This window comes from Coccomyxa subellipsoidea (assembly GCF_000258705.1).
Source record: "Coccomyxa subellipsoidea C-169, whole genome shotgun sequence".
Taxonomy (NCBI): domain Eukaryota; kingdom Viridiplantae; phylum Chlorophyta; class Trebouxiophyceae; family Coccomyxaceae; genus Coccomyxa; species Coccomyxa subellipsoidea.
The window spans coordinates 2455014-2479679 of NW_005178036.1; the positions used below are offsets into that span (position 1 = coordinate 2455014).

A 24666-nucleotide genomic window follows, 5' to 3' on the forward strand; every position below is an offset into this window, starting at 1 on the left:
GAGGAAAGCGGCTGGGGAGAGAGGGTTTTCAGGCCCTGCTGGTCACGTCATTAGCCACGTGGCGCGCACGTCATAAGGGATCACGTGGGGTGATTTGGGGTGAATTGAGGGGTGGGCCTCACTGGAGCGACGATCCAGCACCGTAGTAGCTTGATCTTGGACTCTGCATCGCGGGTCTTTGCGAGCCGTTTGACCGGCGAACGATGGTCTCGTAGTCTGCACAAGTAAGGAGGATGGGCGAAGAGGCCAGCCCGTCGTTTAGGAAAGACGCGGACGCCTCCTACGATGATGGGTACAGCGAAGGAGGTTCCTTTAGTGGGAGGGACAGCTACATGGACGAGACCGAAGGCGGCATGCGTAATTTTGACTTCGATCCGGTGCGTGTCTGCGATACTGCAAGCGCGGCAGGCCGCAAGCTTGGACCGGCATCGTGTGGCACATCAACTTCCTAAGCACGTCTCAGTGCTGACTGACTGAACGCTGTCGTCATTTGCAGGAGCATCCAGCAAGGGGAGCGCCGAGCTTTGCAGGATCAGGGAAGGCGAAGGAGGAGGGCATAGGATCGCTGGCGAGGTACAAAACCTCGTGTCCCGTATGCATCTCCTGAAGCACCGACTCCAAGGCGGTAGCCGCAGTTTGCTGCTTGGTGCCAATGTTCAGGATGCATGCGCAAGGCCTTTTGGTTGGATAACAACGTTACCTGCACGATCAAGATTACAGTCCTAGAACACTCCCTCTCACCAGGCACTGCAATGGCAGGGCACTGCACCTGGTGACCGATGCACCAAACCATTGCAGAGAGCAGACTGGTATGCCCAGAGGAACTTACAGCGTACAATGCTGTGGTATGCAGGCTGGTGGAGGCCCTGGAGATGTATGACAACCCGCACTTTGACTCCTACGTGTCAGAGGAGCAGGACGGATCGCTGGGGGCAGGCCGGGGCAGCATCCACCCCTTCGGAAGTATGCGCCTGGGCGATGACATGGACGGGGATGACAAGGCGCTGCTTGGCGGCGGCGGCATGCGCAAGGTAGGCCGCTGACAGGGGCACACAATCGCCAGGCTTGTACTGGACATCTATGAAGTGGGCAGGGCGATTACTGCCTCCAGCTTGCAGCCTTATGTGCTCAACAGCTATAGAGTGTCAGTGTCCATTGGCAGCACTGGCGCATGATTGGGTGCGCTGTCATTGCTGCAGGGAGGATACGCAAAGAGCTGCGATTCCTTCGGCTACGCAGCGGAGATGAACCCAAAGCTCAAGGGCAAGAAGGTGCCTCTGCTTGACGAGGAGCCGACGGATGAGTATGTGCCGCCGCCCTTCAATGCAAATGCCCCCCAGGTGCGCAGCATGCTTTGATTTCCACACGCTGGCAGTCCCATCATATCTGGAAGGACTGTGAGCCCATTTTTGCCTACACTTTCCTTGTGCTGGTCGTGGCTGACTATATGCTTAGGAGTCTCTCGATCTAAACGCAATTGTAATATTGAAGTCAACATTGCATCGTGAAGCAGATTTGCTAGCCAGCTGGCAGGCTGTGATTGCTGATCATGTAGTCTTGCAACAAGTCACATCGGCTTGCAGCGTCCAAGGGAGGCGTGCTGTGAATCCAGGGAGCGGAGGCGATGGAGCGAGGTGAGAGCGGCGAGGGACTGGAGGGGGAGGGTGAGTGGCCAAGGCGGCCCTTCAAGCGCGGATGGAAGTTTAACGCCGTGGGCATGACCCTGATGTCCATCTTTGTGCTGGCGCTGGGCTTCTACCTGTGGGTCCGCATCACCAAGACCCTTGACCTGGGCCAGTACACCTGGTGAGCGCCCTGAATACCAATCAAAGTCGGACGGCATTTTGGCGTGTTGACAATTTTTGGCTGACACTGCAAATGCACCCTGTGCACCTTGTGATCCGCCCATGCATTGCTGTGGGTGCTTGAAGTGTAAGTTGGGCTTACATTACCCTAATCTTGAACTCTGAGTCTGTGCATGGATATTTCTTTCATGCTTTTGCACGTGTGCGCAAATGTGCTGCGCAGCAAGGAAGTTGACATTCTGAATTTCTATGATTGCAATGGTCAGCTAAGGTGCACCTCACAAAAGCAGCTCTTAAAAAGCTCGCATTGAGCAAAGCATTCTATCTGTTTCAGCTAGCAAAACTTTTTTCAATTGTGGCAGGTATGGGTGGATGGTGCTGATCGTGGAGATGCTGGGAGCCACCTCCACCATTTTGTATGGCATGAACATCATTCTGGACCCTGTGCATGAGAAGCTGGAAATGGAGGAGGGCAGCCCTGGCATTACAAAGGTGAGGAATTGCCGTGCACCTCTGCTTTACTCACTTTTCTGTCAATATTGCGTATTGCACTTTGCAATGCTGCACGGGGATGAAACCATCTGAGCGCTCTTTTCCTGGTTCCTGGTCCAAAGCAGCGTCAGGTATGTGCTCTGGCAGACCGATCGGTTGCTTGCTCGCCCATTTGTGTTGCGGGATCTTGTTTTCCCTGCATGCGTGGCTCTGCATGCTGTAGATGGACCATATCACCAGGTGCCAGCATGGATTACTGATGTGGTGTGTCCTGGCGCAGACGAAGTGGCGCTACCATGTGCGCGTGCTGGTGCCGTGCTACAAGGAGCCGCTGGAGATCACTGCGCGCACGGTGCAGGCGGCCTATAACGCCAAGCTGCCTGCCGGCTGCGACCTCACCATCTACCTCTGCGACGATGGCAAGGACCCCCTGAAGCGCAAGTGGTGCGCCCGCCTTGCCCTACTGACTCAGACATCATGCCACTGGATCACATGAAGGACGAATTAGCGAGAGTCACATCATGAGGTTCCTCCATCTTGCCTGTATTTCAGTACAACATGTTTGGGTTTACGGTAATAGCAAGGGGGAATTTATGGTTGGAACAGCGTCTCTCCTGGCCAGTGATGCAATCAAGGAAACTTGGCATTGCATGACAGCTGTCGAGAGCAATGTGCATGTGCGGGCAGGTGTGAGCAGATGGGCCCAGAGATCATCTACGTGAGCGGGCGCATGAGGAAGTCAGGCGAGATGAATGGCAAGTCAGCCAATCTGAACAACTGCCTGTCCCACATCTACCCTGTGGGCACGCCCATCCCCGCCAACGAGATCACCTGCATCTTCGATGCCGACCAGGTCAGCCCTCCTGATCGTCCTGTTAGATCTATCCAGATCTAAACCACATCATCCAAGGCCCAGCTTGAGCATATTTGACTGTCCAGACATGCTCTTTGCATGCTTGAGAAGCTTGTTGTGGGCATATCCTAGCAACAGGTCCCCTGCAGGCATGCTGACCTCATAACACACTCACAAAAACAGCTCAGGATGGCTACAGCGTGCTGCAATTAGTAGCTTGACTGGCTGCACTGCTGTGCGCAGGTGGCCAACCCGGACTTTTTCCTGAAGACGCTGCCGCTGTTTGACGCGGGCGACGATGTGGGCATGGTGCTGTCGCCCCAGGCCTTCAACAACCTGAACCCCAGCGCGGACATCTTCAACCACGGCAACATCCAGTTCTGGGAGTACGCGCAGCACGGCTACGACGCCCTCGGCTTCATCTCCTGCACAGGTGCGCATGCCACACAATCCCTCTTGGCTCTAGATGCTGCACATACCATGGGAGTGAGTCAGGGAACTAGCATCAACAAGTGTCATAATGATGTAAAGTAGTTGCTTGCTACATCACTCCTGAGTCACTTGTGGTGCCCCGCTGGGGGCATCTGGAGCCCTTGCAATGTGTTGTGTGGATTGCTTTGGCCATCTGAGGCAGCAGAGGCACGGACAGGCACCAGCTGCAGCATGGCAGCTCACGGTCCGCAAACCCTGCCCAACAGTCCTTCTGAGGTGCCCACTGTAATGTCTGGGAAGGCCCAAGTGGGCGATTGCACTACGGTAATCTGTTGAACCAAACAGCGCCCACGATCTACCGCTTCAGGGCGACTTGCGCCTGCCTGCACTCTACAAACTATGTGTGTGACCTGCCCAGTGTGATCTTCTTGCAGGCACCAACTTCTTGACGCGGTCGCTGGCGTTTGAGCAAGCGGGGTGGTCGCCGGAGTACACGCTGACGGAGGACTATGCGCTGGGCATGGAGCTGCGCAAGCGCAAGTGGAAGTGCCGTTACGTGGAGGAGTACCTGGCAGTGGGAGAGGCGCCCGAGCAAGTCAGAAACTGCTTCCAGCAGCGCTCCCGCTGGGCCAAGGTGCGCGCCTGTTCAGGCTTCTCTTTATCATCCTCTCTTGGGACCTGGTATCCAGCTGCTTGTCTTTCCTGTGCACAGCAGTACTTCTATTGCCTACATGACCTCAACTCACACTGCTCTTGTGCATGCTGCATGTGGTATGCATCACAGCAAAGTGGTATATACCGTACGGAGGTTCAGAATTATTTGAGAATATTCTTCAACAGAGGAGCCTGCGGGGTGAATGTGTGCTAAGCATGCTGTGCTGCGGCAGGGTCATTTCCAGATCGTATTGTCCAACGAGCACTGCCCGCTGTTCCAGAGGGACCTCAGCTGGTTCCAGCGCCTCATGTACTGCTCGGGAGTCTGGTCCTACGTTGTGGGTGCCATCACTGCGCCCATGTTCATCGCCATCCCCCTGGTAACCATCTGGGCCGGTGTCTTCCCCATCGTCGTCTCCTGGTGGGCCGCAGGTGTGCCCTCTCCCATCTCATCAACCCTTTATCGCAGCACACATGTACACACATGTCTATCATAGTTACTGCGGTTTGATGGCAGCTGCTGTAGTGTCCTCGTGCCTTTCTTTCATGCTGATGAATCTCCACACCACAGCACACCTTGCACTAAGCCTTGAAGACAGGTGCAGCAATGTCCAAAAGGCGATTGCCTTATTGGCAGAAATGCAGCCCACAAGCCTGTGTAATTGCAGCTGCAGCAATTGCTTTATTTGAGCAAACGTTTCTACTCTGCTCACAAGTTGCATCTTGACGGTGGTCTTGTGTGCTGCTGCGCAGTGGGTCTGACGGTGTATTTCCTGGCGCAATACATGGTGCTCAACTACGTGCGCAAGTTCAACCACATCAAGCCGCTCTGGTTTGCCAACGTGGCCAACAACATCCTCTGGTGGACCTTCGTCAAGGCCTGCTGGCGTGCCGTGGGGTCGACCATGGGCAAGGGCATAACCTTCAAGACCACGCTGAAGGGGCGCGGCATGCTGATCGCCAACTCCATTGGAGACCTGTGGATGCCCATGATCTGCTTCCTCGGCCTCCTCGCCTCCCTCGGTGCAATCCTTTCTGAATTGCCTTGCCAAGCACATTTCTGATGAGCCTTGTGCCATTGTAGCTGCGGTGCTAGGAAGCTCTGCTGCCTGCTTCCACCAGAAACAAATCTGATGTTTTGCATTGTTGGGGTATCATGATTATGCGCCACCCTTGCCACCAATGCTGTCAACATTGCTGTTTCAGTGAGGAAAAGGAGGAGTGGGCTCTCAGTGAGTGATTGGTCCTGGCAATGTATATCTAGGAACTGTCAGCAGCAGATATATTTTGTGCGGGATTTCCACCAGTTTACAACCAGACTGGTGTGTGAGACTGCTGATGCCCGCCCTGCAGGTTTTGGCATGTTCAAGGTGTTCACGGGGCCCACAGTGGTGACGACGCTGTCCATATCGCTGGTGTGGATCATCTACAGTGCTATCCCGCCCTACCTGCTCCTGCACTACAACTTCATTGGCCGCGGCGCCACGCTACGCTGGGCATGCACGCTCTGCTTCCTCATCTCCTCCCTCTGCGGCATTGCGGCAATCACCCTCCTCTGGCTCGTCTATCCCACGCAGGTGCGCCTCAAGCATTTGTTTGTCTTTATTCTTTTGATTGGCTGTCAATATGCTGTGGGTTTTACTTATGGCCTTGGCCCCGGTGCCCGCACACCCCAACAGACTAATATCTGCCATCATGATCAAGGCCTGATTCGCATTATATTTCAGGTTTCACCCTAAATATACCTAAATATAGGTGCATGGTTCAGATTACGCGACCAAGTATGCCATAGCGTGCACAAAACTGCACTAAATTTACCAGTGTCAAACTCTCTATGTTACATTTGGCCGATGGTGTGTGGTGACCTGCTTGCGCAGTATGACTACAGCGGCATCATGGGCATGACGTACCGCTTCTACGATGCTGAGCGGGTTGGCGCGCTGCCGGGCAACTACAGCATCCCCTGGCGCGGCCCAGCCTTCCTGCAGGAAGCTGGCCCCAAGGCGCAGGGCTTTGGCAACATGACCGGTGGATTCATGACCGGTGCGCAGCCGCCACGGCATGCTTCTGCCTTATGCTGCGTTATGTACGGAAGTTTTGGCATTGCTGGATTGCGTTATTTACCTTCAGGCGGAATGTGATTGGTGCTTGAACACTTGTCAAAGTGCTGCCCATGCAGCTCAAATTAAAGCTCCGATTATGCTAGTTTATATTTGGCTGCTTTTCCACGTAGAGGAGAAATTGAGAGACCCTAAAGTTGCTTTCCCTTTACGTGCAATGGTGTAGGGTGTAGGGTCTCACCTTGCTTTCTGGCTGAGCAGGTCTCATTTAAAAGAAGTGCAATGCATGTTGCTGAATCAATCTTGATTGCGCATCCAGGTGGGCAGGCGGGCACGCTGAAGATGACCATCCCCACGGCCTTCTCCATGACCATGCTGGCCTGGGGCATGCTCGAGTTCCCTCATGTGAGACCTCTGGCTTCCTGAAAGAAAAAAATGTGCAATTCGCTTGCTTCCTATCAACGTGCATGATCTCCTAGAGGGAAAAATTTACAGCACGCTCAGATGATCCGAGCCGTGCCTTTTAAAGAGGCATGCAGAAGTTACAAGGCAAGAGCATGCTGCGTCGGGATTCATGTGTGTGCCACAAAGACACCTGTGAGCGTATTCTCACTCATGTTTGTCGGATTGCAGGGGTATGCGAAGGCGAACACGACGGCTGATGGGCTGGAGACGCTGAAATGGGGCACGGACTACCTGCTGCGCACGCTGGCCAAGCAGACCAAGGCCGGGCAGCGCTACCCCGAGTACAACATTGCCTACCAGGTGCACATCTTTCCCATCCCAGAGGGGCTTCTCTGCAAGACTCAGTTCACTGAAGTATGCCCTTTTGCATGTGCTGGGCGGAAACCACTGAATTCTGTGGCAAGATGCATGACAAGACAGGGCAGTCACCTACGGGGCTCACTCTACTAGAGGTTGTTCTAGCACATGCAGCTGACTTGAGCTCTGCAGCAGCAGCAAGGTTGGTGATGACTTTCATGTCCAGCGGTAATGGTAGTTTGGGTGTATATCTTCAGGTGGGAAATTACTCGGTGGACCGCGGCAGATGGGACCGGCCTGAGAACTTCAGAGACAAGCGCCCGGTCTACTATGTTCCCACCAAGAACGGTGCGAGTCTTCCTCCATCAATCCCCTAGCTTGCGCAGTCTTGATCTCTTTGCAAATGTCCCCTCTAGTGCAATTGAAGGCTTTGTGCACATTACGAGCAAATCCAGGTATATTTGGTCTTTCAAGGGAGATCAGCGAGCCTATTTCAAAGCACACAACTGGCTTGCTGGACCTATGACATATGACTCAGCTGATGGGAATCGGTTCCCAGGCTTGTTCCTGTGTGCAGTGTTTGCGGCGTCGTTGTTATGCTGAGGTGAAGCTGTGGGCTTTAGCTAGATCCACGGTTTGAATATGTACTATGTTCGTGGCAGCGTTTTGGTGCTGAGATGAGGTAGTTGGGTCAAAACAGGCACGTCGGATCTTGGGGGCCAGATAGTGGCGGCACTAGCGTCCACGGCGATGGTGTTTCAAGGGGTTGATGACAAGTACTCCAACAAGCTGATGCGCGAGGCGCTGGACCTGTACGCGGCCGTCAGCCGCAAGAAGGGTATGTGGAGCGACCAGTTCCTCTACGCCTGCGCACCACCGGTCAGTCATCCGCCCTATTCTGCACCCTCTTGTTGGGTTCTCCGAAGCCTGCAGATGCCACAGTTCTCTGCTGCTTAATAGGAATTAAATGACTGCAAAATAACAATTGAGTATGGAGGTGCCCTGTGCATGCCTTTAAGCGTCCTTTGGGGCTTAGCCCTGCGCAGAGGATGCAACAAGCATCATGGGCTTCGAAAGCCTATTCCTGTCACTCTTCACCTGGAAGCTGAAGGTCCAATGCATATGCTTGATTGTCTGCCACCTACTGAACGAATCCCGCTGAATGACAGCGATTTCAGAGCTCTTTGAGTGAAGCTTGACGTTGCAAACATGCTGCAGGACCCGACGGCGCGGCTGAGCAACCCCATAAAGCCCTCCTGCAAGCAGCCAGACGTGGCTTTCCGTGGCAGCATGGTGTATTGGTACAACAGCACCAGCTGGCGCGATGACATGGCGTGGGCCGCCAGCTGGATGTTCCGGGCCTCGGGGGACCCCAACTATCTCAGCGACGCCTACGGCTTCTACCGCACCCACAAGGACCTTGAGGGCGACCTTGACACCCGCTACCTGGTGAGCAGCCCTTTTGCAGCCCTTTTCCCTCGGGCATATTATTGATATATTATTATCCATTAAGCTACGCTTGAATAAATGAGAGGGTATGAAGGTGAGCGAGCGATTCTTCTCCATGGCATGCGCAAGCATTGTTGCGCAAAATACCACACCTGTGTTCTTCGACAATGCACTGGCCACCTTATCATGCGAAAAGTTCTTGAAGGTCATATGGGAATCTTGACATTCAGCACTGGGAAGCCAAGATGCATTGACTGGTTACTGGGTGGTGCAGATTGACTGGGACAACATGATATACCCGACAACAGTGATGCTGGCCATGCTGACAGACAACCCCCAGTTCCACAGCGAGGCCCAGGCCTACCTCCAAAAGTGGCTCTGCAGGTGAATGCTCCCCACATGCTTGGCCTGCTACTCAACTTTTGGTACATTCCCAGGAATGCCTGTGTTTTTAATGCGCTTTCTAGGCTTGCCTGCAAGAAGGTGGACACTTGCACGGATGACTCCTTATGGCATTGTTTACATCTACCTATACAGAACAATGGATCACCCAAGCCAAAATTCCCATGCTACCTCAGTCTGAACTCTCAGAAGCTGTGCTAGTCGCAATCTTCATGTTCACTGTCTGGGCCTGTGCTTGTCAGGTACTGCCTAGTGCATCTATTAAGGAATGCCTTGGATTGTGCATCTCTTACAAGAAGTTTCATGCTGTTCGCAGCTCTGGGGACACGATAAGCTACACGCCGCTGGGCCGCGCTTACAACCGCTTCAACCCGGCGCTTGGGCAGACCATGAACGCAGCGCTCGTGTCCGTAATCTACGGCCAGGCCATCCAGCCGCCAGCCATCGCCCCCAAACCCTTCGAGGTCCGTCTCTCAATCCTGCATGTCTCAATTGTCATATCTGTAATGACTTTACGTGCATGCTTGCTTGTCATGCCTGATGCTCTTGGCGCCTCGTGTTGCTGTGGCCAGTGGATGCGTCGATAGATGGACTTCTTCTGTTGTTACACTTCCTGTTGTGTGCCAACCGTCAGCATGCCAAAGACTTGCACTGTATTCCTGAATCTTGTGGTATCAGCTGAGGTACTGTAGGAGTTAAAAAACACAAATTCTCAGGGAAGGGAGCCTTGACTGGCTTGAAATGACCCTGGGATGCTGTGTCTGCAGACGGTGAGGTACAGTGACGGGCTGAAGAGCCAGAAGTACATCTGCTGGACGCGCAAGCAGATGCGCTACATACTGGGCGACCACGACGTGTCTTATGTCACCGGCCTCGGCGCGAAGAAGGGGACCCCCCAGCGGGTGCATGACAGGGGGGCCTCCTGCCCCAGCCCGCCCCAGAACTGCAGCGCCATCACTGCCCTCTACAACCCCACCCCCAACCCTCACACCCTCACCGGCGCCCTCGTCATGGTGCGGCCCACCCGCCTGCCTTTCCACAACTTCATCTGCTGCATAAGTGTGGCATCGAGTGCCTGGCATTTGTCGGAAGACACTGCTCTTACAGATGTCCAAAACTTGAGCATGCGCAGAGCCATGTGCTGAGCGCCTCAGCTTTAATGATGTCCAGGCAGTTTGGTACCCTGCAGGTTGCCTGCAGATTGTGGACTTCTAACCCTTCGCTGTGCAATGCCATCCCGGCTGCTGAGGCATGCAGTGTGAGCGTTGGATCAGGATCTGTGCAATGCTCTCCGTGATGCTTTCTCGGGCTGACACATGCTGTGTGTGCGTTTATTCAGGACCCGCGCACGTGGGACTTCTTCGACGACAACCGGTCGAGCAACGACACGTGGGTGGCCATCGACAACAACGTGGGCCTGACTGGCGCGCTGGCCGGCCTCAACCAGGTCACGGGCACCTACGACCAGTGCCTGCAGGGCTACGGCATCCTCGCACGCGATGCCGCCATCTGCGACTCCCACCTCTAGACGCAATTTGACCTCATTGAGAGGCGCCTAGTAAGTGAGACTGCATGCAGCATTGTGCGCTCTGGCAAAGGAGCGGTGGCGTTTTCCGGGAATGCGACCCGGTGTGGATGCACCTTTGAGGTCCATTGCGAGTCATGATGAATGTCAGGGAACCCCAAAGTGTAGGAATAGAAGGGCTGGTGGCAGAGTAGAACCTGCAAGGCACAACATGCTTGTGGTGCTGCATGATGTCCTGATCGAGTCCTGAATTGTCCAGAACAGTGGCGTGTGGCCATATAAATTTCCTAGGTAGGAATCAAAGGACCTGAACAATGTGCATGACACCAGTATACCTATCCAGCATTCAATAATAGTTGACTTCTTTGCGGCTATTTGCCCAGGAGGTCTTATGCGACCTTCCCTCACAGGTCAAGCAGTGGGCGATAGGTTGAGTGGGTGTATCGAGGACAAGTAATTGATTATGTGACGGGGTTTGATTAGGGTGACAGGGTTGTTTGCGCCATCTGTTTTGCTATCAGACACTGAGATGAGAGGGGAGGTAGAGAGTTCTGGTGTGCATGTATTATCATTGAAGGCTAGAAATTTCCCGGAGCACTTCGTTAATTATTAAAAGGCTGTACGGCAAGTCAATTCTGACATCCTGATACGGACCTGCCACACTGCATTTTTTTGGCTTCCTTCCCTTTGCAAAATGGTCACCACATTTCAAAATTATACAGCAAGCGCAATATGTAGCAAACATCGCCTTGATCGAGAGCTCACAGTTCCTTTGGTCTACCAAATTCTGGACAACTCGAAGCAGTGACTACTGACATAGTGCAAAACCACGGGCGGAGTTGCTTGGTAAAACATGGCAACCAGCCCAAAGAACTGAAGCTACCCACTGCACAGTTTCAAATCAGTTCAATTCTTAATTCTGGTTTTTGCTGTTCTCCAACCCTCATGCACCTGACATATGGTACTGCAGAGTTCAAATGGACTGGCCCCTTCCTCATCAGACTGCGTTTGAGGATCAGATTCTGGACACCAGTTATCGGTCGCAATGGTGCTACCTGAAATTTCCATTCCACAATTGCTTTGCAACGCCCGTCGCTGCATAGTCGTCCCAGCCAGGGATGGCACTGGTCGCCTCGTTGATGACATCAATGAGTTTGCGCACCTGCACAGCATTCCACGGAATCAGCTGCTGGCCATTTTGTTTCACTCTTCCTGCTATGATCTAATCTCCCAAACAGTGCCTCTAAGCACCTGCTCTCCAGCCATCTGTATGCATACAGATTTGCAGATCTGGTCAGGACTACTGCACGTGGGATTGCCTGTAAACATGCAACATCAGCACTATAGTATGGTTCTTGTCGTAGCATGGTCTTGTATAATAATGGAGTTTCATACCAGCTCATTGCTGACGAGGTCAGGGGGTGCATCCAGGTGGCGCGGTGGCGGCACTTGAGCGTAGCTGCGCTTGTCAAATCGCCATTCCCCGTACTTTCCCGGCATGTGCTCCCCTGTCGTTGCATTGTAGTCCATGCCATACGTGTAGTGCAGCAGATAGTACCTGCACAAACATGACACGCGCCTCTATCCCAGAAGTCAGTCATGGGAGAAGTGCTGTGAGTAATTTGTCCAGGTACCCAAAGTGCCTGACGTCCAGCGCTCCATTACAGATCTTAATTCAATGCCCTGTTTAAAGCCATACAAGAACAGGGGTGTCCTGTACAGGTGAGTAGCCATGGTTTGAAATGAGCCATTATGCAAGGACTCTCCAAGCAGCTAGTCAGGGGTGGGCAGGGAGCTCACGGCCAGAGCTTGGTGTCCCAGGGCGGCTGCGCCATCATCTTGATGTGGAGTGAGGCCGTGGGCAGCCCCTCCATGTAGCAGGCTATGGTGAAGGCGTACATCTCCAGCACCCACCCCCATGCCTGAGCCACACCAGCACTCCAAACTCTCACAGAGCATCCTTGATCCAACCAGCGGAATAGAGGCGATACGCATGCGCTGTCTCGCAAAGGAAACATTGATAGGATGCAAGGCAATTAGCAAAGACAAGGACCGACACAAAAAACCAAGCTCTGAGCCGAAGAGTCCCCCTTTTACTTTTGAGAGCTGCCCACGTTAATCGGTGGATCCGCAAGCAAGCAATCACCTAACTGTAGAAAGACGACTGAAAATGTGCTCATGCCATACCTCGTGGGCCTCCTTGTCATCAAAGATGGCCTTTGACACATTCATCCAGGTGGGCGCCACCTTCCTCAGGCTCTTCAGGCTCATCAGCGTTGGAGCGTTACCTACATAACACACCACTTGATCAGAGCTTTTAAGAGTTGCGAGCATTTATCATATTCTCTGCTGCACGCATCACTAGCATCCCCCGCCAGATTGAACCTTTTCTCAAGTACCCTGTCAAGGGTGTGCTTGAGGAACGGAATTTGCCATGCACCATAGGTTCTTTGCCCCAGAGCGAGCAATTGTGGCATCAGAAAACTTGTCTTGTCTCAATCTTTATCATACACCCCTCTGCTCAGATGTTGACACCAACAGGACAGGTACTGAGGTACTTTGTCGAATCTCACCCATGGGCGCGATGGACTCGGCCTGCTTCAGAGAGAGGGGCCCTGTGAATTTCTCGGTCAGGCGCTGGAAGTCCTTCTTGGCCGGCTCGATGTAGAAGAAGGGGAAAGCCGCCGGACGGTGGTTGCCGAGCATAAGGTTGGGCATGGGCCGCAGCCACAGGTGGTCCGGCTCGCTCATAAGCACGTAGCGCTCGGGAAACACCGCCGTGCGCAGCCACTGGACGAACGCGTACGGCCGGTTCAGCACCACATACCTGCCAGCACCAACCTAGCTGTCAGCACATAGCTGATCACTAACCACTAAGTAAGAACAGAGTACTGCAGATTCCAGCCAGATCTGTTGGCTTCAAACGGCACCAGTGATGACAAGAGCATCTACTTGTCAGGGTTGCCATGAAGGTAACACTGCAGGTGGACATCAATTGAGCAAGCACATTTGGAATGCAGCCAGACACAACAGAATGAGGGCCTTGGCATAATGCAGCAGCATCAATCCAGCTGTAAAATATATAATTTCATGGTGAACTCGCCGAAATCATCTAAAGACCGCAGGCGAGCAGTAGCTGAGTGGACCCAGGCAAAAGCACAAAAATCGCAAATCGGCAAGACACAGCTGGCGGCAGCGCACCCCTTGTTGTCCCGGTCCTGCAGCGGCTCGACCACATGGGTGGGAATCTCATCCATGAGCTCGTCGGCGCGGCCGGAGTGCAGGATGCGCGTGAAGCCGCCCATCTGGCAGTCCACGCCAAGCTGCTCCACGCACTGCGCGCGCGTCTTGACGTACCAGTAGTAGTGCACGCGCGCCTGCCAGTGCACCGCGCTCCCCTGCGCCGTTACCACCACGTGGTAGCGCCGCTCCCCGCCCCCAACCTGCCGCATGTACAACTGTCCTGAACGAGTGTCACATGTGCGTGTGGGACAAGCTGCCATCCAAATGAAATGTGAAGCCCAAGAAAGCGGTAGCAAGTACAAAACGCTAGGATCTCCCAGATTTCAGTCTGTAGGTAGCAATCGAGTGGTCCAGATCTGAAACAGCACAGCGGAACAGCCGCATGCTCTTGATAAAGATCCATATTGACGCTGACGAGTCACCTGCTTAGGATCATCGTCCATGCTGTTGTCGACCCCGGACAAGCCACTTGTCCACGGCACTTTGGGCCCTGTCGCTGGGTTCACAGCCTCTGGGTGCGCCTGTCAGCCATAAAGAGCCTCACTGATCCAAATCAGCACTAGTAATTGCAGGTGCAGGTCCTTCCATATCCCTTGTATGCACTCTGCCAGCCTGAAATGGTCCATAAAAATGTGCAGTAACATTGAGAGCGAACAATTGTGATGTGTGCTTATGGGCCTGACAAGCCTAGGTTCCTCACCAGGTGCTTGAGCCAGCAGTCCCTGTATGATCCTTTGCAGCGCTCCTTGTCGCCGCACCACACCCAGACTGCGCAAAGCATGCATAAGCATCTCAGGCCATTCTTGGGAACAAAAATCGGAGTGAGCAGTATTAGAGGCTAGGCCCTTGCTTGCGGGTAAGGGTTTGATAATCATCTTACTGAGACTTATAAAACAGCACATGCGCATGGAATTGCATACCATTGCAATCCATGTCGTCCTCAGAGGCAGGGCTGTAGTTGGCGCATTGCTGACAGCACTCCTCCGCACTGTCTACCTTGTTTTGGGGACCCCATACAATTGCTTCGCCCCAGTAACTGCAGCAGTCCAGTGAGACTGTCACCAATATGCATGACCAGGACTGTGGTGGTGCTGACCTTGCCAGGCATGCACTAACTGCAGCACAGGTTGTTGGGATATCGCACTCTGTATTGGGCAGCATCTTGCAGATCTTCCTGTCCGAAGCTTTCTTATTAGACAAGGGTGGTTGCAGCATCTGGGCCCTGCTGCTGCGCGGCTGGGACTCTGCTCCACTGCTCTTCCTGGTCTCCTCTGTGGGTGCAAGCAGACATAAATTGCTTTGGAAATACCATAACCACACTCAATGCCGATTTGTAACAACAGGAGCACAAAGACAAGAATAGTGAAGCAGGATCAGGTCAGTGATTCAGCTGAGCTTGTTCAGGCGGTGGCCCAGCTCATAAAACATTATGCTCTTACTGACCTGTAATGACATTCCGCTGGCTTTCATGATGCAAGAATTGTGGAAGATGGCTGCCGATATTAGCTTCTGCCCGGTCCAAGAACCGTAGCCAGTCTGTCTGCCCTTCCTCTGACTGTGCTCCGAGAGATGCGTAATGTTGTGCGGCAATGCTCTTCGACAAGAGATTTATAGAAGAGAGTGTAAGCACAAATGTGATGACTCCGATCAGAAGCAGGATAAATCTGCCGTGCTGCAGCATCTTGTTTGTGCAAATACAGATGCTTGCTCCATCACAGATGCCGATCGTGCAAAATACCCCGCTCGAGACAGATTTGCAATATCAGAGTAGAACAAGGTTGTTTTGGGGACCGCATGGTGCTCAATCTGTGATCAAGCTGGGCAGAAATGAGCATCTGTCTGGCATGCGGCACCTGTCTCGAGGCGTTTCTGTGACGATTGGATTGGAGTCTGCCGGCGTGACGACCTCATCGTCTATTCTTGGACTGCCTTGCTTTTAAAATGGTCGCTTGCCTTCTCTTGTCTGGTGTGCCGTAGATCAGCGATATAGTTCAATATGCATTTTCGCTGGCCGTCCGTTACAGGCGACGGCCCTCGCTGATGCTGCCAATTCCTGCAGCGCAAGCACTATCGAGCCGGCTCATATTTTATTACAGTGTTGAGACCTGCACAATACTATACACAGACCAGGTCAGCACGAAATTTCCAGATGAGGCAAAGGATCTCGACAGGTCGTGAGAGGAAGACGGCACTGTGGGTTGTCTTCGCCACCGCCGCAGTTCTCGCTCTCCTTCCTGCCGGAGCCGTGAACTTTTGGTCCTTCTCGGTGATCCTTTCAGACGGTAGCACACAGGTAATCACAGAAGAACCAGAAGCTTTGCTGACGCAATCATATTACTGAAGCGCAACAGCAGATTGTGACGGTGACTGCAGACTGTTGGTGCCAACTATTCTGAACGTGGACTGTTTCGCAGGTGGTCTGGCCCGCTCTTCCATCTGCCCAATACGTGGTAGAGTATGCGACAGACGTGAACTTCACATCTGGCGTTCAGCAGTTGTCATCGCCTTCAATCGCTCCACTGTGCCTCACCTGCACAGACCTGACCACAACAGACCCCAGCACAATATCTGGAAGGTAGGCTCAGTCGCTTGTTGGGCTTGCAGGATGCGCAAAGACAGTGCAAGCATTTGTGGTTGATCAGGCCATTTTGCTCTGATGGATGGCATTTTGCTGTACAATGGAGGCACTCATCACTATAAGCATCGAGGTCAATTGGGGATGTGCATCTGCAGGCGCCGGCTGCTGGCGATAGGCAACTTCTACAGGGTGACAGCGGCCTATGCAAATGGCACCACCATGGCCATGAGCACGCCTCAACAGTCCCAGGACACCAATGCAGGTGATGACCAAAAAGCCACATGCCATTTCAAGGGTTGTCTATTTGTGTGGCAGTGCGCCGAAGTGTGCAACACGGATGCAACCATTCTGGACAGCCATGCAATTAAGTTTGGCGGTGCTGTTGAAATCTGTCATTTTTCTGGGTTTTACAGCCCCTGGGGATCCCTTCAGTGCTTGACAGTAGCCGTCAGGGCTCGGAGGCATGTTGCAGGGAAGCCCCAAGAACTTTGGCAAGGTAGTCTGTCAGTTTAGATGCCACCCCTGCTCCTGGCTGAACAAGCAAACGTAGTCAGAGTACGCTCTAATTAGCTTTTTCTGCTGCCAAAATGTCTTTTCTTTTCAGGTCAGGGATACCCTGGGCTATTTGCTGCAAGACAGGAGGGAATTTTGCCCTAGCCTGATTACGTCAAGCTTCAGGGGCAACTTGAGATCTCAGTGAACCCTGGTCAAACCCTGATCAATTCGCCTGATGTCTTTGCCCAACGCCCCGATGTGGCAGGGCCCTTGCAGGAGGCCTCGACACCTCCTTCCACATAGGCAAGCGACATTTGCACTGAACTGTTTGCATGGATTTACAGCAGCTGACGGCAATGATGTCTTCTGCTTGCAGGCACTGCGGATGTGACTGACCCGGGGAACTACTACGTGTACCCTGCCCCCTACGGCAGCACTGCCCCAGGCTGTGGAGACTGGACATCACCCTGCTCTACCATTGCTTCCGGTATTGCAGCTGGCATTTACAACCAGGGCTACCTGTGGATCGGGCCAGGTAGATCTCCTCTTACATGATCAGCGCGCACATGAAGCAACCCTTCAACCCCAGCACTCTGTGGTGGTTTAGTGGACTCCAGCCAGCCCTGTTTTGGCGGCGCATGATTGCTATTAGTAGAGGCTGTGCAGTGCTATTGGTGGACGAGAGCTATAATTGAGTTTGGATTGGTCTGAGCAATAGGGAAGCTTTTAACTTAAATGCTTGGGAACCCAATATGCCCAAATCAGAGTAAAATGTTTCAGCCTTGGGGGTTCTAGGATAGACTGCTGGTCCGGCCTCACTCCTTCTCGGTACAATGCCCAAGGAGCTAGGCAAGTGCCAAACACCTGTGGCTTCCCAGGGGTGCCAGAAAGCACTAGCTGGACCACGCTTAATGTAAGCTGAGGCCCTTTACAGTTCTGCCTGGAGTGCACTTCTGATCTACAGAGCACCATTTGCCGGTGTGCCAGCCATTCGCTGTGCAAAGGTGAAATTGCTTGGGTTGCCCAGAGGCGCAAAGAATTGCTGCCTGGGCCACCCTGAATTTTTCAAAAGGCCCTATCAATTCCTGACAGGCCCTGTTAACAAAGTATTAGTTGCCTTCCCGCACCTTGCAAAGAACATTTCTGCTGCTGATGAAAAGTGCTGCGTTTTATTAGCAGCTGCGGACACTGTCGTGACTTGTGCATGGTCAGAGCTGCCTGCACTTCATTCCTGCGATATGGTTCATGCCACATTTGCATGGATCTGTGGCATTTTCATCAATGTGTAGGATATGTGGCAGCCTTAGCATGCAGCTTGGCTGCAGACGCACCTTGTCTCTGGCAGGAACAGCGTGTAATCGTAATAATAATAATAGTAATAATAATAACAATAACTGAGGGAAGCCAACCAGGCGATGGCAAGAAGTGATCAGCCATGAGGAAAAACTGAGCAAATTAGCTGCTAATTGTTTCAAGCGATGCATGGCTGACACTTTTGTGGTGTGCATGCAGGAACCTATACGGGTGCAGGCAACAACGGCCTGACATTCGGAACTCCTGAACTGCGCGTGGCTTCCTTGGCAGGGGCAGCCCACACAATCATAGACATGCAGGGATCAGGCAGAGCCTTCTCGTTCACCACTGAGTCTTCTCTGACAACAATCAGCGGTGCGACACCATCTTACCTAATTCTGAGCCACCAGAGGACCCCATTCAAGTCAAATTTTAGGGTGCGCTGAGTCACAACGATGTGGCCATGGGGCGATGCCCTGATACCCAAAAGCCAAATCCCTGATATCTGTGGGTGTCAGTGGAATCCTGCCCTGATCCCTGAGGTGCCAGTCCCTTAGTAATAGCCTAGGGGCCGTCGTTCCATGCGTCCGTCAGTGTTTCGAAGGGTACCAGGCAAGCCCCAGGCTGCCCCTAACGTTTGACTGTGGCAGGCATGGGCAACTGCTTCTGCCTCTGTTATGTATCGTGCAATCTTGAGCATCCATGAGTAGAGGCAAAATATACCAATCTGGGCCAAAGTTGAATTTTAGGCCTTGCCATCTTTTGCATGTGGGTGCGTTGTTGTGAGAAAGCAAGCTCGGTGTTGAATTGTGTGCAGCTTGCAAATATGACATGACCGTTTGGGATGCTGGGCAAAGTCACCCCATTGCAAGTCTCTTCGGTGCAGCCCTTATTCTTCAGAATGCGGAGTCTGGGTAGCGCTTGACTGCCACAGCGCTGTGTGTGCTTATTTGGAGGCTCCTTGGTTAATCCCTTAAATGGCATGGCCATCTTTAAAGAGACCCTTAGGAACCGTCAAACTGCATGATATGTGCCATGTCTGTCGGGAGCAGAATGAATGTCCGCTTGAAGTGGCAGGAGAATCCATAGATGCCTGGACATGTAAGACTATCTGCCACTAATCTGCTGGTGCATCTGTGTGCAGGCCTTACCATCCAGGGTGGCTCTGCTACAGGAGGGGGCGCCATGCTGTTCTCAAGCAGCGCCTCCCCAGTGATCAGCTATGTCACCTTCCATAACAATACGGTGAGATACTCAGTCTAAGGGAGAAGAGAGAGAGAGCCTTACTTACTCACGGCCTTGTAAATCTGCTATAAACTCTGGTGTATTTAAAACCAAGCAAAATTTTTTCGTTGTATCAGATTTTTCACATGGCAAACGGCCCTGTAGTGCGCATCAAGGTGCATGTAAGATGATGCATGCAGATGTCCAGCTTAAGTCAGTATTGATAGTATTGATGTTCTTCTCACAGGCAGTGCCCGGAAGTGTTGGTGGCGGCGCGATATATGTCAATGGGGCAGGTGGCTTTCCGAGATTTACCGGCTGCACCTTCACGCAAAATGTGGCTGACAGCGGTGGAGCTATGTTCGTGAGCAGCTCCATCCTTGCGATTCAGGACTGCCTCTTTGACGGCAACTATGCAGTTCAGAACGGAGCCGGCCGTGGCGGCGCCATTATGAGTGCGTTCAATCCAACAAATTCTCAGCAAAATTCCAATAGTGGCTGGTCAATATAATTTTGAAAACTTTCTTTGGACTCAAATTTACAAGCTTATTCCCGTGTCACCTACATGGCATTGCAACCGTTACAAAACCTTCTACCCTTGGAACAAGCAATCTACACAAATTCTACACAATATATTCAACGTGCACAACATGCAATGATAAAGGTCAGTGACACATACACAAATAATGCGACAAGCCGTTTTCTTGATAACTAGAAGACATGAAAGTGCTGATGGATGATCTAGGTCTTTTGTGTATGTGCAGCAAGCGCCAGCGTTGGTCTGGGAATGGCAGACACATGGTTCCAAAATAACTATGCAACTCTCGATGGAGGTGCAATGCATATTGAGGCAACACTAGCACTTGCGGATTTCACAAACATCACTGTGATTAAAAATCATGCCAAATCTTTTGGTGGTGCCATTAATGAGGTGTCTTCAAACCTCACTTTTCGAAATTCGGTGTTCAACGATAATATAGCAGATCTATATGGAGGCGGCATTTTCACCTTCTTTGCTGGATGCTACATCTTCGACTCAGAAATTGTCGGCAACAAGTGAGCCAATAAATATCACAACCATTCAGTTTGTTTTTTGTTACAGTAAGCAGATATACTCTAGAGTCTAAACATTAGGTTGAAAAAGTCACGCGTGTTGCAAAGGGATTTCACTGGCTTGCTTTGAGTCTAGATACTCTGCAACAATGTTTTCCCGCAGACTGAAGAAATGCTGGCACTGCCCACCACAAAGCGTCACAATACAGATGCACATCAAACCAAGTTTTTTCTCAAGGCATGGCGTTTTTTTTGAATTTACAGGGCCGTTTATGGTGCTGGTGGGCTCAAACTTTTGCAAGGAGCCATATTAATGTGGAACACAGTGGTGGCCAATAACTCCGCTGCAGCCGGTGCGGGTATCCAGATAGATAAAAGTCCAGGTAGCGGCGGGGTACCACCAGCGGCTCCAGCATACCTTCAAGCAACCAATTCTATCATCCAAGGAAATGTGGCCACGGATACGGGTGGTGGCATTACAGCGGCTACATGTGACCAGATTGTTCTTTCCAATGTTACCTTCCGCAACAATATAGGTGCGGCATGTCAATCTGATGGAGTCCAACAAAGTGGATGCCTTGACCTTGTTGCCTTCATCATTTTAGATGTATGAGTCAATGATACTGATACTAAAGCCTTCATGATTGATGAAATTGATGCAGCAACAAAGGGTGGAGGCATCTATTTTGCTGGAGACGATGTCCCCGGGTCAAATGGAGTTGGCATCATAGCATCTCTGTTTACTGAAAACAATGCACAATCCGGTGGAGCAATGTACGCTGGTATTGGGGCGCGGGGACAAATTGCATACACCACCTTTGACAGCAACACAGCAAAAAGTTATGGTGGAGCATTGTTGGCAGATGACGACAGTCAAATTCAAATCAGCAATAGCGCCTTCACCAACAATGGCTTATATTCCTGTTACGATCCGCCGCTAGTGAGTAGTTTCCACCACCCTATTTTGAGTTGGTGAATCCCTTAAATTATGTTCTGGAAGTCTGGCAAGTTGACCGTACAAAGATGTACACCGAAAGTAGACATGCACCGGTCTTACGTTGAGAAAAGGGTAAACTTATCTTAATCTTGTGCAGACTGGAGGAGCCATAAATGTGGGTATTGACGAGTTCAAAGCTTCAAGTAACACCGGTTGCGGCACAACATCGGCGATTATCATGGAGGCTCAATTGTTGCTTGACAATTGTGTCCTTACAAATAACATAGCATCCAACTCCGGTGGAGCCATTAACATGCTTTCAGGCGACCTCACTATGCGGGTGAGTAATATTTTGAGCGTAATGATGAATTTGCACACCTTTCAATCTTTGCTTGAGCTTGACATAAGTTCATTTAATTTTGCATATTGCCATACACTCCTTTTAGAGATGGGCTACAACGGAATAATGATACAAATGTGACATTGACCACGTGCAATCCTAAATCTTCATGTTGGCGCATGTAGAATTCTATACTGCAAAGGAATAAAGCGGGTAGTGCTTCGTCAAGCTTTGGTTTGGGCGGTGGCCTCTACATGGCAGACAAATGTTCTGGAAGCTCTTGCACCTCTGTGATCGGCAAACTGACCAACGTCAACTTTACTGGCAACTATGCACACATGGTGAAAGGCATTCTTTTGCATACTTTAAGTTCCTGCCCAAAGCAAGAGTAACTATTCAAGCTAGTATTAAAAAGATATTCAATTAATTTTGCCTATTGCAATGGCAACCGCTTCAAATTTTGTTGTAGAGATAATTTTACAATCAACCAAAAATCCTAAAAAACTGAGTCGAATGCACTTGCAGGCAGGTGGAGGTGTACTATATAATGGTGACAATGTTGGCAGTAGCATCACTTACTCTAATAGCTCTATGTCTGATAATTATGTAGACTCTCCATATTCAGGCACAACTACTTTGGGCCTTGGAGGTGAGTGAACAATAAATCAGCACTAGTATCAATACTCATGCGTAGGAAGCATGCTCTCAAATCTTTGCAATCTTCGTCTTCAATGTAGCATGGAAACGCATGATGCCATACGCATACTATGTTAGCAACATGAACAATAGTAATGAGTATGTATAAAAAATCACGGTGGATTTATGATGATTCAATTATTCTCGATGTGTTGTAGGCGGTATATTGTTATTGCACAAGGGATTTGATTTCAGCAATCTAGCCTTTGGCAACAACTCTGCGTATTTTGGCGGCGCTATTTTTATTACTGCCGATCTTTCAACCAATGCTAGTATAGCTTCAGTGACCTTCCAATCAAATATGGCGTCCCTCGGTGTGACAATTCCTCCTTTGTCATTGATGATTTTTAGATACATTCAAGATATACACCGGAAAAAAGGATACACTGTCTAAAACTACTTTTTGCTCATTGATTACATTTGCAAGGAAAAGAAACTAATATATTTAGAATTTATACGTGCGCCTCCAGGGTCATCAGTGTATTGGTTGCGAGGCTCATCGCCCAACGCTGCGCTCAATTGCACAAACTGCTTTTCGCAACCCGATACAAGCATGGCAATTTCTACCGAACCTTTGACGATAGCCTTTGTTGGCCCTCCTCCATCAAATGTCGTTAGTGATCAGGCAAGTCGAACCCATTCATTTTGATTTGACGCTTGTGTATTTGAGTACAATAAATAATAAAAAACTCATGGCTTGATTTGGCCAACACAATTACCCGAAGCCAACTTTCACTACACTTACCTGTGCTACAAGGATGTTGTAATCAAACGAGGCATTGAGAATGCATTGGCACGGTTCATAAGGGCCTTGCACGGCTCCTTTAGAAACCGCAATGGACATTCTTGAAAGGAGATTGTGAAATGGCATTGAATGCAACACATGTATGCACTCCTTGTGAGATGTAATTATCGAATCTTTCCTTCGACTTAGGACATGGTTGAACGAACAGGTCACAGAAGTGTTCTCCTTGGGATTGCTAGACTACTATGGGCGGGTCTCAAGTGCCACAAACGGTGGGACATGTTCTATTTCATCACCTTCCACTGAGATCTTATTGACCGAGGTCGGGCGAAACGTTGTTATTCAAGACGGAATTTCAACATTTTCTCAGTTTCAAGTCACCGGTGCGTTCAAGAACCATCAATCTAGGAATATACTGTAGTACATATTGTACTCCAAGTTATTCAGGAGACCCATTTTCACTTTCACATCCGACTCGGAGATAAGAACTCAAATTTGTAGTGAAGGCTATTTCCCCCCAGTTGTTCTGGTAACCCTCAATTGGTTAAAGATTTACCTTGTATTCTTGGGTAAATCTTGCAATGCAAAACTTTGGAATATTGTTGGGCAGGTGGAATTGGAAATTCATACATTTTGGGTGCCATCTGTCAGCCTTCATCGGCTGGTCAACTGAGCTTCATGCCGCCTTCCCAATCGCTTTCGCCTCTCAGCTTGCCAATTACCGTGCAACTGTGCGGCACTGGTACAGAACAAATCGGGGCCTTTTGCAAGTTGTGTGACTTGAACTACTATAGTTTTGATGGCAAAAAATGTCTATCATGTCCCTATGGTGCGCCCAACGTTTGGATTCTCCATTTGATGAGAAGGTTCTGCAAAATCAATCAAATATTGAAATATGGCGGACTGGAATTCGACATAGTTCACTCGTACATGAAAACCATAAAGTTAGGCTTGAGCAATTTTTTTTACTAATTAAAGGAACGAAGATAAAGATGCTAGCTAGAAAATAAGCGTTTGATTTTTTTGATTGCGGTCTTTGTATAAATGCGGATGTCTCAAATTTATAAATGCTCATGTGCATAGGTGGATTTTGTCCTGGAGGAATAAATGGTGAGAAAACGCCCTTGAAATCACAAATGAATATGTGGCGGAGTAGCGCAAATGCAACACAATTATATAGGTAAGGCTGTCATAGGAAACCACATCGATGATATCACTATTCATCCATCATCCATGAAATCCAGCTTGCTATCAACGGAGCCATAGTTACTATTGTTTCATCACTATGAATGATATCCTTTACATTTTATGTGCCCTTATAGCTGCCCCGGCAGTTCATGCAAAGGAACACCTTCATACTCTGGTGACGCGGTGGGAGATGCAGCATGCTTAAACGGAACAAAAGGACCGGTTTGTGCCATTTGCGAACAAAACTACTACCTTTTTAGCGGAGGATGCTCGTAAGTTTGCGGCTTTGACTTCATTATGTCAAGTCCTATTTGCACACAATCCTTTGCTCATTGTCATGCATTCAAGCTATGATATCAACAATTGCTTGACTCCTTCATATCTGGCATAAATATAAGCGTACATTGAAAAATAGACAAATATTCAACGATCTGAGAAAA

At 50.7% G+C, this 24666-nt stretch overlaps 3 protein-coding genes across 3 annotated transcripts; 2 read left to right on the top strand and 1 right to left on the bottom strand.

The window, feature by feature from the left end:
* Positions 1-233: 233 nt before the first annotated feature.
* COCSUDRAFT_41950 (Six-hairpin glycosidase) lies at positions 234-10437 on the top strand (the record flags this gene model as incomplete). The annotated part of the gene is made up of 23 exons (XM_005648297.1): positions 234-377; positions 497-573; positions 854-1031; positions 1200-1340; positions 1613-1806; positions 2168-2297; positions 2578-2741; positions 2985-3150; positions 3394-3583; positions 4017-4216; positions 4470-4668; positions 4990-5259; positions 5590-5813; positions 6114-6279; positions 6616-6701; positions 6930-7061; positions 7316-7406; positions 7759-7937; positions 8277-8507; positions 8782-8891; positions 9226-9373; positions 9677-9922; positions 10249-10437. The coding sequence occupies 23 exons, from the start codon at positions 234-236 to the stop codon at positions 10435-10437; spliced, it is 3855 nt and encodes a 1284-aa protein (XP_005648354.1).
* COCSUDRAFT_47447 (hypothetical protein) lies at positions 10274-15476 on the bottom strand. The gene is made up of 11 exons (XM_005648298.1): positions 15121-15476; positions 14822-14948; positions 14598-14713; positions 14378-14445; positions 14100-14198; positions 13636-13877; positions 13008-13261; positions 12622-12722; positions 12235-12356; positions 11830-11992; positions 10274-11596 (listed from the first exon to the last, which is right to left on the bottom strand). The coding sequence occupies exons 1-11, from the start codon at positions 15356-15358 to the stop codon at positions 11486-11488; spliced, it is 1641 nt and encodes a 546-aa protein (XP_005648355.1). The 5' UTR covers positions 15359-15476; the 3' UTR covers positions 10274-11485.
* A 350-nt stretch (positions 15477-15826) lies between these two features.
* COCSUDRAFT_41952 (hypothetical protein) lies at positions 15827-20327 on the top strand (the record flags this gene model as incomplete). The annotated part of the gene is made up of 9 exons (XM_005648299.1): positions 15827-15970; positions 16092-16252; positions 16411-16517; positions 17127-17285; positions 18263-18418; positions 19188-19288; positions 19515-19722; positions 20032-20100; positions 20263-20327. 9 exons carry the CDS (start codon positions 15827-15829, stop codon positions 20325-20327), a joined length of 1170 nt encoding a protein of 389 aa, XP_005648356.1.
* Between the last annotated feature and the right edge of the window lie 4339 nt (positions 20328-24666).

What these genes read in the sequence shown, in the direction of transcription:
- COCSUDRAFT_47447 (XM_005648298.1), bottom strand. Translation starts at nt 15,358, where the DNA reads ATGCTGCAGCACGGCAGATTTATCCTGCTTCTGATCGGAGTCATCACA. An exon ending in CAGGACCGGGACAACAAGGG is followed by an intron (nt 13,262 to 13,635) that starts GTGCGCTGCCGC and finishes TGGTGCTGGCAG; the next exon opens with GTATGTGGTGCTGAACCGGC. An exon ending in ATGACAAGGAGGCCCACGAG is followed by an intron (nt 12,357 to 12,621) that starts GTATGGCATGAG and finishes GGTGTGGCTCAG; the next exon opens with GCATGGGGGTGGGTGCTGGA.